This window comes from Pavona decussata, unplaced genomic scaffold (assembly GCF_977016875.1).
Source record: "Pavona decussata unplaced genomic scaffold, jaPavDecu1.1 SCAFFOLD_51, whole genome shotgun sequence".
In the NCBI taxonomy this organism is placed as follows: domain Eukaryota; kingdom Metazoa; phylum Cnidaria; class Anthozoa; order Scleractinia; family Agariciidae; genus Pavona; species Pavona decussata.
The window spans coordinates 989074-1002303 of record NW_028145473.1 but is presented as its reverse complement, the minus strand read 5'-3'; the positions used below and the strand labels follow the sequence as shown (position 1 = coordinate 1002303).

Below are 13230 nucleotides of genomic sequence, written 5' to 3'. Positions count from 1 at the left end.
CTTAGTTAATCCCAGCCTCAACGCACATATAAAAAAGGTTCTTATAAAAAAAGAGTGTAGTTGAGAATTCTCGCTGGTTATTCACTCAACTAATCTAACGTAAGCCCTCGTTTTTAAAAGGAAAAAAAGAAGATTGCACTTTCCTGCCCTCGCTTACACTTATTTTCGTTCTGGTTTATTGACTTTTTATCCGGTGATTTAGCGCCCCCCTTGTTGTTTGCGAGTCCACTGAGATACGACTTGATTTCAAGAAATAAGTGTTAAATATTCAACTCAGCACCAGGTAAGGACAGCAAAAATTGAACGTTTTTTTTTTCTCGAAACTGAAGATTTTTCGATGTCGCATTTTTGGCATTAAACCATAAAAGAATAACACTACTATCGCCCACTAATCTTACCTTGCTCATTTGCAAGTCAACAATTTGACGAACAGGTTCCAGTCAAGTGGGTGTATTTTATCGTACACCCACCAAAAAAAAAGGGAAGGAATAAATTAAAAAATAAATAACCTCAGGAGCATGTTGACACTGTCTCCTCAGTGAAATGAACGTTCTTTTCTGGTTTTAACACTGTCTGAGTCGAAACACCCTGTGATTTCCATCCTCGGTTTTTCCTGTTTTCGGCAATAAGGAACGTTTGAAATGAAGATGCTCATTAGTACTCATTAAGAAATCGAGTTAGACAGCCTTAAATCCAAACGCACAATTTTGGAACATTTGTGGCCACGAATCCCAGCATGTATAATATATTTCCCTATCAAATTAATATCATCCAGTGTGGGTACTTATTTACACGGCGCCATCGAGATAATTACCATTTTGATGACTTAAATGCTTGTAAACAACCATTTTGTAAAACATTTCTTCACGCAATTAACTGGCTTCCATGCGGGTTTAATCAGTTCCATCATCAATCGTTCAAAAATTGCTCGCTCCTTGCCTCCATCGTGTTGACATTTGGCCACGAAAATCTCCTGGTCGGTTTCCAATAAACCCATAGCCTATTTTTGTCGACGCAATGTGAAGTTGAGTTCGCTTTCTCGGGTTTGATGAACGCAGCCCGCCTGCGATAGGTCGGCGTTGAAACGTGTATGCTCGGTACAATTTTCCGCTTTCTCCAAATGTTGGCTGTTTCTTCTTCCGAACTGCTTGTCTCAATCACTTCGCTACTCGCCTGCAATGTTCTTGTCGGGAATGACCCCATTGTTTGTACACGTAAAAATTAACATTTCGTCGATAAACGATGAACTTTTTTCAACATTGTTTACAAATGACCTGTGTTAGAATAACGCAGAATATATGCATATTTCTCTTTACCACATGGCGTTGCTTTGACAGCGATTTCACCGTCATAACTGGCAGCAGAACTACTGCTCATTAAAATTAATCGGAAATTGTGTAGCGTCTTGAAATACTAACCAAAACGATTAAATTAAAAACTGGCAGACTGACTCTCCCACAATGTCGCAAACAAGCCATCGCAAGGGAGAATTTATGTCGTGAATAGCTTTTTAATACTTCCGTCCATTTGGATATTGAATGTTAGTTTGTAATTCAGGCAAAAGTTGAACACCAAAGCGCCACATGCAAGGAAATAGCTCTTGATATCTTTCGCTTGAATAATAATATCTGGGGGAATCGTTTAAACTCACAGACGTAATAGTTATTTAGAATCATTTGTTCAGTGTGATAACAACACTCAGTTTAATCGACAATGCGCCTGCTCGATAGCTTTTTTAATGGTGACAAAATTTAATGCCCTGCCTTGTACAAAATCATAATAAACGGTATCACATAAAATTGGAACTCACTAATTTTCCATTTACATGGTTACACAGTAGGCAAAATTCACAACAACAGCCTTGAGCAAACACCACGGAAAAATTTGCGTTTAACTGAGAAACGCTAAGTAAGGAATTAAAAAGATCTGATTACACTTGGAAAGGGTGCACTAAACGATGTTATCAAAAAATTAAATATTTGCGGAACGTAACAGTTTTCAGTTTTCAGTTTTCTTTATGACTTCTAGTTCAGGAGTATGTGTGGCATAAAGAATACATGACAACGACGCTATAAGAAATAGAGACTCGGGTAGCTATTGGAATCTTACTGCTATTTAAGCACTGAACATGAAATATTCTTCCTCTTCAATTATTCTCCAAGTTCAGTGTCTCTTTCGCTTGTGGAATGGCTCCTGAAGGGTCCATTTACCTTGATCGTGCTCGTTGCTAAGTGACACGGTTGCTCAATAGTACAAAAGTACAATTAAATTTGACTTCTGTTTCGGCGATCTACGAGTTCATGCGTTTCTCCTCTAGTAAACGTTTGAAGTTTTGTTTGCTCAAAAGCTGATCCACTTACACCTTTTAGTTGTTTTTCTTAGTCTATTCTTATTTTAAGCGGAAACCTTTTGTATTAGTGTGAATTTGTTTCCAAAATATCAAGCTGAAGGAGGAAAGAAGAATTCAAAAAAGACAAAACCGAGTGACATGCACGGAAACAGCGACAAGAATTTCTTCATTCAAATCACGTTCTTGTGTTGAAAACGTCGGTGTTTTCCAGACAATTTCAGGTCAGCTTTCAAAAATATTCCAAGCTGACGATGCAGACCTTCTTTGCCTCCAAGCCCGAAAGACGAAGGTAATTATTATTATTATTATTTTATTTTTTTTATTTTTTTGGAAAGTGCATGCCAATGCCAGATTTTCAATCGCTTTCGTAACTATTCCTCGTGTTTGTGTAGCTAGCTAGTTTCTACGAAATTCCAATAACCTTATTTCGAAAATTTCGGCCGGGAAGATACCGAAGCCACTCACAAGAATTTCAAAACGAAAGAATAAAACAAACCTTTACTGATAAAATACAGCAGACAGAACATTGTTCGTAAAGAGAGCCGTAGAGTCGTAGTGAGTGGCTTTTAGTTAATACGCGCAATGCCAAGTTTGGCTCGCAAGTTTTGTCAGTCAAAATTTGTTAACTTCGCTCATAAATGTGACGCACGATATCGCAAATTCTTGCAACAGCTTTGTGATCAGTAGCTAAAAAAAATTATCGAAAAAGTAAATACAAAGTTAATGAGTAAACTATGTTTTTCATAGAACTAATGGTAAGTATATGCCAGCTAGAAAAGCGGATAAGTATGGGCAGAAATCAGCAAACTGAGAAACGGGAGAAAAACGTCTTGACATAGACAAATAAGTTTCATTCTAAATAACGCATGTTTGGAATAAAAATAATATTTAACAGCGAAGAAAGGGAATTACAGATTGGAAACGTTCTCGGAGCAGATTCCTCCCGGCCCCGTGCAAAATACCATACAAAATATAGACGGCAGACTGATCCTAACGGGGGAGGTGACGAACTTGATCGAATTTGCTGATACAGCTGCAGGTCAACAAGAGATCCGGCACCATTCATCGGTTAGTCGCTGTGGTCTGTAATTGTAAAATACCTTACTGCCCTTTCAACTCCAGTGGAAACTGATCCGATAAGTATGATTCTAATGCTTCGAAGGCTGACGAGTCTTACTGATTTAGTTCAGCTCCCTAAAGACCGTAGTTCGTGCGGCAGACACAGAGTGTTTTTGTTTAGAGACATATAATTTTTATGTGCTTTTGCCGACCGTCAACTCCAGAACGATCGAAACAGAAATCTGTATCAATAAAAAATAAGGTTTTCTTAAAAACTCCCCGGTGCAGGAACCTTTGAGAACGGAGGTCAGTGATCTGATGTGAACGACAAAAACGAAGCCTTGCGCACGCGCACAAGACAGCAATAGGGTCCGGAAAAAAGCAAACAATCTGCAAGGAACCGCACAACGAAAATGCTTCAAGTATACGCAGGATCTGTGAAAGATCTAATCAGCCAAAAATATAGATGACTCAAATTTCTGCAAGGCTGATCGGACTGCGTAGAAAACTCGATATGCTGTAGTTATTTTTAACATGGTTTGGCCATGTACTTGTGAAGGAAAGTTTTGCTTTTCTCATTTAACTTATTGCGACAGCGACATGATATTTCAGTTCTTTTGTTCATTGTCGTAGTCACGCGCTATGACGTGGACGGATGTCTGAATTTGGGCCGATCCGAAATAACTACCACGTGCATTTGGTAGACAACTCGACTCGCGTTGGTTGTTCTACCTTTTGCTGTGCTACACCGTGCTGACGAGAGCCAACCAGCTCGAAACAGCTGTCCACGGTTGCCGCATTCTGTTGATAGATTCTCGGTTTGGTCTCTATCATGTCACTGTCGTGTTAAGTTTTCTACGCAGTCCGATCAGCCTTCCGGAGAAAAGCTTGGGAACGTAAACGTATGTTTCAATATCTGATTTCATTTTCCCAGTCTGGACGATAGAAAACGATGCGAAAACACTCGTCTGGACGGAAATTTGCTATCCGCTTTGAGACACTATATACGAAGGTCATCCAAAAGGTATTAGTGTGGACAGGGCGTTGGTGTATTATTTTGTATTGTTTTTAAATATTCATGAAATAATATGTACTTTTGACTGGTCTTATTATATATTGGCCCTTTAGCTAATGCAATTAAGAATCCTCCGGACTGGATCGACCAAGCTGAGTGCCTTAATAATAATGTCGAAACAACTGATTTTCACTGATATGTAGTTTTCAGGGTAATACGAGGATGTTTCTTTATTTTAATGTTTCCTTTTAATATCACAGATAATATATGAGTAATAATTTAAACGATATATGTTGAAAAAACCACAAGACAAACCGTAGTTAGAGCCTATTTCGTGTTGTTGTTAGTTTACTATATTTAACTATCTTATTCGAGTGTTTAGAACTTTGTAAATCTTGGGCCCACAGTAATTGGCGCTAGCTGTTGTGGTCACCCTGCCTTAGCCCAGTACTTGTTTATCTTCTGTTTTACGTTGTTATGTTCTGTTTATAGTTTTATTTTGAAGGCGAAGTCTAATAAAATAAAAAAATAAAAATAAAATAAGATGTTTTTTAATCCGCCACACGACACACTACACTCAAATTCCGGTTGTTTTCACTCACTCGTGTTACGTGCGTCCATTCGGTACAGCTGAAAAATACGAAATGAAACAGTTCGCAAACTGGGCATAGACAAATACAGAAATACTTAAAACCGGCTGAAAATGGCAGCTCACATATTTTTGGGCATCTAGCGGCCTGTCTCTCAAAATCGAGTCGTAAAAAGCGAGCAAACTACGCTACATAGCAAAGGCACAAACTGACCGAAGCACATGTTTTACGTGACCCACACAAATAATCTCGTACCCAGATCTCCCACGGTCAGGCGAGAGGGAAAATCTCACATTTCGATATTCCCGAACCAACTGAGATCTGGCTACGAGATTACCACACAAACTGTCCCTAACAATATATGCACGAATAATAATTTAAATAATATATTTATGAGTAATGATTTTAAGAAGACGTTATAATTATGGGCGCCAGTTTGGTTTTGCAGGTTGGTCGGTCAGAATGGCAGCCAACTTCACATTGTAGGCGTTCACTTTGTCATTCATCTTTGATATGCAAGTCGGCGATAATGGCGTGCCAAGAACCGCTTTGTCGCAATGGAACTGTCGCAAAAAGTGCATAACATTGGCCTTGTGCTTGGGAATCGCGGTCATTCCTTGCTTTTTGTAGTCAAGCCACATTTTCATCGCGTATTCAGGGTCGGAAAACGCTTCTCCAAAGTGTACCAAACCAGCTCTGGCTTGAGCTGGAATGCGGTCACGGACCAATCTCATGGCATTGAACATCCTCCACGTGTACTTACTCATCTTCAGGAAGCACTCCTCAAGAGGGATTGATTGGCAATGGTTGTACTCTTTGTTTGTCTCTCCCCAGTTTTCAATCATGGACGCCCACAGGTCAATAGTAGTAAGTGAATTCGATGTATCTACCACCTTCATCTGAGTGCCTCCCACAACGTGCCGTATGGCGCCTCTTGTGTGATAAGCTTCTGCTGCGTAAATTAGGGCCTTGGCAAGGATACCTGTGGGAAGCAAAGTATGTAAACGTCTAGTTCTCTACAGATGAATAACGAAGGAAAAATGCTACGAGGAGAGAAAGAGAATGAGGCTAAGGTTTCAAAACGGATTCAGCACTTAAATCTGAAACCACCGTCAGGTTGAGCTCTTTAGTGAGAATTTAGCTGTAAGAACCGAGTTTTTTATTTGCCTGAACTCGGCCGATCCCCGACGAGTGCATCGACGTACGAGCATAACCTTAACAAGAATGTTCAAACGAATTACTCTTACATATGAATAAGCAAATCATCACGAAATACTTTCATTAGATCTTTTTTGTAAGAATGTATAGTTCCTTTTAGACGATTTAAGCCCGAAAATGTACTTGAAAGTGTTATAACTAACATTTTAACATTTGAAAGACACTGTGTTGCATTAAATCGCATCAAACCACATTAAAATTGTGCTTGTGTGTATACGCCCAACCTTAGCGTCTGGTGAAGATGTTGTCAACTCCAGGTTCAACTGGACACTCCAAAACAAGGTTGGACACCTTTGATGTCTACACAACAAACCTTAATTCAAACTTAACAATAAAAGAAATTAAAATAGTGTACGCCTCGAACCGGGTCATTTGCTTCATATCTCCATATCCACAATGACCGCTAGTTGAGGAAAATGGCGATTTTTAACTTATTTCACAGAGTTAACCATTCAAACCGCTCAAATCGGTTCTTAGACCTAAATAGTGTAGATCAGTGCCAAACTCCAAACAAAGAAGGGCTCTTTTCTCTCAGTTCTCTGCCTCATAAATGGTTTTCTATTCTCGTGCTATAACGGTTAAGAGTACTACATTGTGTAAACACCGTAAGGTGTCCAGCATTGTTTTTCCATTCTAGGAACAACCATTTCAGGTTAGATCTGAGCAAAGGTTTACCAATACCGATGATAAGGCACTCTCATTTTCCGTAACTGATTTACTGGACAGAAAAAGATTTTTACAGGATGAAACAATTAACAATGTGTGCATGGGTCATTTTCACAACAGCAAGAGAAACGAGCATAAGCGTAAACATTGATGAAAAAAAGCAGTAGTGTAATGTTCTATGGCTCAAGCAACGCATATGATAACAATTATTTTTTGAAAACCACTTGTCTGCAATTACCTAGAAATTTTGGGTTATATCCACCGTTAGCAGACATCGACTTCACGTAGTCTTGGTACTCATTGTTGTGGGCTGTTCTAAGGGCGTTCAAGGTATTCAGATTGCCTCCGAGTTTCATTGCAACTTTAGCATTCATATCATTGAGGGTTTTTAGCCACACTTCCAACAGGCGCTTGGACTCTGGAGCCTTGATGGCATTTTTAGCTGAAGTCACCAGCGTTTGGAAGAAATTTGCGTTGTACTTGAAGACCTTATAGTAAGCACTGGCTAACTCCTGCATTTGAAAGTCCAATGTTTGCTCACTCTTCGCTACACCGGTTGTCAGCTGAACCGGAAGCTTGGCAAACAAAAATGGCATAGCGAATTCCAGGGTGAAAGCGTAGACATTGGTGTCAAAAACAAGTTCGGAGGGTTTCCCAAATCCATTGCCACCTTGAAAATAGACGTTAAAATTTTCTGTTAGAAACCCTGCATCTTTTCCAATGAGTCCCACATCATAGTCCGAGGTGCAAGACGCTGTCCCATAAGGCTCCGGGTAGCACACGCCAGAATCAGGTATCACAATCTTTTTGTCTGTCGTTTTCGCACAAGGAATCAACTTCTTATTGCTTTGTATGTAAAGGACGTGGGTTACTAAGAGATATCTTGCAGCTGTGATGTACAAAAGGTTAAGACAGCTATCCTTCTTGCGGAATTCTGGGTTCTTTTTCGTAGTTTCCCAATCGTTGTTTCTGTCAAAGAACTTCTTGACTCGATCCGCTGCAGCGATGAACTCAGACGTTCCAAGTTCTGCTTTGAAATTGGGCTGACTGATCCACATATCTTTTTTGGGATCTTTCACAAATTTATATTTGTCCACTATGCTAGTTTTTATCCATTGGAGGTCCGTTTGGTCCGTTTTGTCACTCAGGGAGAAATTTGATGCCAGGACTCTGTTGAATAAAACAAATTAAATTCCCATGTCTTGATCTCAACACGCGGGGTTCTTCAGTATATAACTGTTTTTTAGTAAAAAGAAAAAAGTCTAAATCACCTTAATTTATAAACTATATCTCCTCTAAAAGCTATCTTGCAATCCGATTGGTTTCAATTGGTACAGCTACAAGTAGCATCCATTTATTAAAGCAGTAATCGATCCTGCCATTTCGGCGAAGCAATCAAACTAAAGTTTATTACGTATCACGTGATATAATGTACAGCATCAAATACATACGCCTGATCATTTGTTTTTTCTTGCAGGGGGTCAACGTAGTCCTCTGATGACCACTCTGGCTGATTCCCGACAATGTCCCCGACTACTGAGATCGGATAGAGCTCGTCACACACCTAATAAGTAAGGCACAATGACTTTTTCAAAATTCGCCATCAAATTTAGTATTTCTTCACAACTTCCCCTCGTTTTTTTGTTTCTTGTTTGTTTGTTGTTTGTTTGTTTGTTTTTTTTTTTGCTTCATTATTTGATCAAGAGCAGAAAAACTGCAAAAAAGCATAGCGAAGGACATACTCTTACTTGAATGGAGATGAAAAAAAACATTTAATATGGTGTGTTTGAAATGAAAATGTCTCAAATTAAACGTAAAACTGAAAGGGGATGACGCTTTTTGAAATCACGACTTATGACAATAGAGTGTTTTCATTTACCAAAAGAAAGTATTTGCATAAAAATAGAGTTCAATTCCCAGAGGTTTAGTTTGGGACACCAACATGGCCGCCATTTCTTTGTTTTGGGACACCAACGTGGCCGCCGTGACGTCATGTGAAAACATTCTATAGCCAATGATAGCATGATCAATCAAAGTCGATGACTCACAGATTATCCACAGCTGGTTTCTACTGATAGTGATCCTTGCTTAAATGTCTTTAACTATAGAGTGTGTGCACGACGGCCATGTTGGAAGACCGAAACAATACGATGATTTTCCTTTGGGAAATATATTCTATTTTTATGCAAATATCTTCTATTGTTTTAGTCCTCCAACATGGCCGCCGTGCACACACTCTATAGATACGATATGTATGTTTCATCATTGTAAAATGGAGAATGCTATTAAAAGTCTCTGGGTCGAGTTTAAGTTAAATAACGGCTGGAGCAGGCACGAATGCAATTATATTTACGTCTTACCGCACGTCCGTGAATCATCATGAAAACCAAGAAACTCGTAATAATCACCATTTTTTAGCACCTGGAAAATTAAATGGACATGTGTTATTGCCAGTAAAAAGACTCAGCGGTCACAATAGGGTAAAATTGCATGGTACGATACTGTGCATATGTACGTAATAAACATTACTTATTATAAGTGACTAGGCATTTGAAATCTAATTATGTTGTAAGGAATCCGTATCTTAGCAGTACAGTCGAGCCTCCCATAAACGGACACCCTTGGGACAAGAAAAATTGTCTGCTTAAAGGGAGGGGTTCATGTGCATGTGCATGAATCTAAATGCTTTCTTCTCTTTCTTATCAACTCTATGGCCTTAAAAGTCCCAATCACTTGTACTTTAGTAATCACATTCTATAATTAGTTCAAGCAAAATGAACGATGGCCAAAATTCACAGAAAATGCTAGTGGATTGAACTCATATCGTCGATATTGAATTTAGCGTTGACCCGTGGGATTTATTCCAAGATTGATGTGTTTACAGTTATTTGCATGCGAAATAACGCTATCATATGAAAAAATTGCCACCCGAGTTACCTATTCCCTTCCGAATGGTTCATAAACAACGAATTATATTAAACAGTCTTGGGTCATAGCGGGCAAAGGCGAAAAAGCATTTTGGTTCATGTACATGCGCAGAACTGTGAACCCCTCTCTTTAAGAGAGGTGAACGCTTATGGAAGGTTAAAAGTGCAGTGTTTGTAAGTAGCTGAGAACATGACCAAGTGTCTGCTTACGAGAGGTGTCCGCCTACGGGAGGTGTCCGTTAGCGGAGGTTCGAATGTAATAAAATAAAAAAGAAAAAAACTGTGGAATGACGATGCGAAGCAAGTTGGAGGCTTTGCAGGAGGCGAGGTTTCATTTAACATTTGTTGTAACTCTGCAAAAAAAAAAAATAAACCACGACTTCCAAATTAAGATCACTTCATCGCCTGTTAAGCCCCGTCTACACGAGCAATTTTTATGTGGCAACTGTATGTGGCAATTTTTATTTGCCCGTGTAGATGGATCGACAAATATTGGTTGTTAATTTGCGTCGGGCAAATAAAAATTGCCATATAAAAATTGCTCGTGTAGATGGGGCTTTAGCGATTGTAGTAAAATAAAGGAATAATGTCCGAGACTTAACAGAGTGACCGCTTAATTCCAGTTAAACTATAGTCTCGAACTACTTCTATACAGGCATTTTCGCACACCGCTATAAGCCACTAATGAAAATATTTTTTGTGACGCGCTTGAAAGAAAGTCACAGTTGGGAAGGCGATACTGACTTGAACGAGAAAGTTCTTTGATGTTTTTGGTCTGGTGGACTACATAAATCTCCAATCGCTTTTCGTTACATTAGGCATGCAGCTGCAAATTCTGAACGTAATCTACCCAATTTTTTGGTCGTGTCAATATTTGATTTTTCTCCGAAATTAATAGGCTTAAATTGATTAAATGACTGTAACCGGTGTTAACGGGGTTGTGACCGCTTTCCAGCACTTTTCCAGCGCTTAAACTTTGAAAAATTATTACAACCACTCTTTATTACTTGGCAAATAATAGAGGATAATGTTGTAAGGAAATGCCTCATAATAAGTGAGTATAACTCAAACACGAGCTCGGTAAGCCCCACATTTTACTATCGAAATGTAATAGGCACGTCATGACGCAACTTTTTCAAGTTTTAAAATAATGTGTAGGGGGGAGTTCTACTTCCTTCCAAATTTTAGACTTTGCACATTGTTGCGTTTTGATATGGTGGTAACAAATTGATAGTAAAATCGAAGTCACCGAGCTTGTTTTTGAGTTATAAATCATTATAGTTTTATCATTAAAGGATGTTTTAACAGGTTATATTGTTGCTATAGTAACCTATTAAGTGGAAAAATGAACATAACATGTTTACCAATGATTAGGCTTTTGTTTGGTAAATGTAGTATTCACCGACTGTACTAATGATCCATAAATTATAACTGAAGTGAATGTGAGCCACCTTAAACGCCGGAAATCACCTACGAGAAGTCACGATTGGTTAAGGTTTTTTTTTTATTTTATCCATACTATGACAAAACGACCAAGCTGGGTAGAACTGCTAACATTTATTTTATTATAGTGTTATTCCCGAGCCCTGAAGCCTATAGAAAGAGATTTTATTGTAGAACGATATAAAAATGGAATGCATTGCCAAATAACATTGTCAACCTCGAGGCCTAGAATGCATTTGGAAGAAAACTTAATAAATATTTTTATGGTTTTCTTAAAGGGAACCTCCACTCCGTAAACAAATGGATGGTAAATTGTTGGAAATAGTGTCTAGATTCTAAATTTTAGTTTAATTAGTAGAAATAACATTCAAGTGTGCTTAAAATTAGATATGATTGTGGCCTATTTTCTCTTTTAAATTTCCCGGGCGCAGCCATCTTGGATTTCATGACGTAATACGGTTGCTCTATTGTTTCACACAAAAGAACTTCTGCTTACTAACAATAGCAGCAACCGCATGACGTCATAAAATCTAAAATGGCGGCGCCTGGGAAATTTGAAAGCGAAAATAGGCGAGAATCATAATTCAATTTTAGCACACTTGAATGTCACTTCTACTTTTTAAACTAAAATTTAGAATTTAGACACTATTTCAAACAATTTACCGTCCATTTGTTGTCAGAGTGGAGGTTCCCTTTAAAATATCTTATATCTATTTTATCTTTTTAATATCTATTTCAATATCTATTTTTTAATCATGTATATTTGTAATTTTTATTGTAAATGGGTATTAGTTCACATAGGGCTAATCCAGAGTGCTAGAGTTGAACATTTATTGCCATTTTGTGCGGTAACTACGGAGATTTATAAACCCTTAGAATCAACAAATGACTTACCTATGAAGACTTTACGGTCAACTAACGGCTACTAATGTTGATAACTAAAGGTAACTTGGCCACCGTAAAGATATTCGAGTGTTGCCGTTTCGAGCGTTAGCCTTTCGTATCAGCGAATGGTTAACCCAGATATATATCACACCCGAGTAATCTCGAGAATAAGTATCACATTTTCATGTGATTATGTCACCACTTTTTTTTAGTAACACTTGAAAATCGAAAGGACTTTTTCTCGTCAGTGACAATCAAAAATATAAATACCAAGTTTCCTTTCAAACGTCTATGCTAGTGGACGAAAATTATTTACAAACGCTTTTGACTATGGATGGCCAAGATAGCCAAAAGTTGGAACGATCTCAGCTCAGACTTTCTTCCAAACTTTATTTGTTCTCCTTTCGATCATTTCGTGATCATATGCAATTGGTGCGAGCGAGGTATTAAAATGTAAATTTTTGACCACAAAAATGTAGAAATAACCCAATGAAGTTTTAAAGGTTCTTAAATTTTGTTTACCGGAGTTGGTATGAATCCGATTTCGCTTTGTAGAAAAAGCAATCAAAGGATCACTGCCTTCTAGGAGATGTATTCACTGTCAAAATCTGACCAATTCAAGTAGTGATATTAATACGAATATGTGCTTAAAATGAAGCTTGGCTCACTTTTTGGGTAAAACGCCGTCGTTATTACTGGGGCTGGAACTAGTTCGCGCAAACTGTTCTACTGTAAAACAACAGATTCAAGTAGATTTGGTCATATCTGTAAATTCTAAATAACAACTAACAAAAAACCAAGATCATATCGATTTCAATTCAAAAGGTCCTGCAGTGGGCGCCAGAATCGGAATTGACGTTTGGCCAAACTTTTATATTTTTTTTTTCAGGGAGGTACAAAAATAAAAGGTACGTTGTTACAGTGGAACTGTTGTATTTTGACGTTTGATTTTTGTTTGTCCTTTTTTTGCCAGTTTTACCACTGCTGCCACAAAAAAGGCTTACTTACCTTGTGATAGAGCAAACGTTGTATTCGACGTTTCGACGTTGCACTCTATAGCGAAGTGTTTGTTTCAAG

General features: G+C 38.3%; 1 protein-coding gene across 1 annotated transcript; it reads right to left on the bottom strand.

The window, feature by feature from the left end:
- Positions 1–5364: 5364 nt before the first annotated feature.
- Positions 5365–13230, bottom strand: LOC146480987 (uncharacterized). Its single transcript, XM_085108566.1, has 5 exons — positions 13162–13230; positions 9259–9319; positions 8350–8462; positions 7137–8068; positions 5365–5996 (listed from the first exon to the last, which is right to left on the bottom strand). The coding sequence occupies exons 2-5, from the start codon at positions 9307–9309 to the stop codon at positions 5437–5439; spliced, it is 1656 nt and encodes a 551-aa protein (XP_084964692.1). The 5' UTR covers positions 9310–9319; positions 13162–13230; the 3' UTR covers positions 5365–5436.

What these genes read in the sequence shown, in the direction of transcription:
- LOC146480987 (XM_085108566.1), bottom strand. Translation starts at nt 9,309, where the DNA reads ATGGTGATTATTACGAGTTTCTTGGTTTTCATGATGATTCACGGACGT. An exon ending in TGATGATTCACGGACGTGCG is followed by an intron (nt 8,463 to 9,258) that starts GTAAGACGTAAA and finishes CTTACTTATTAG; the next exon opens with GTGTGTGACGAGCTCTATCC. An exon ending in GAAAAAACAAATGATCAGGC is followed by an intron (nt 8,069 to 8,349) that starts GTATGTATTTGA and finishes TTTATTCAACAG; the next exon opens with AGTCCTGGCATCAAATTTCT.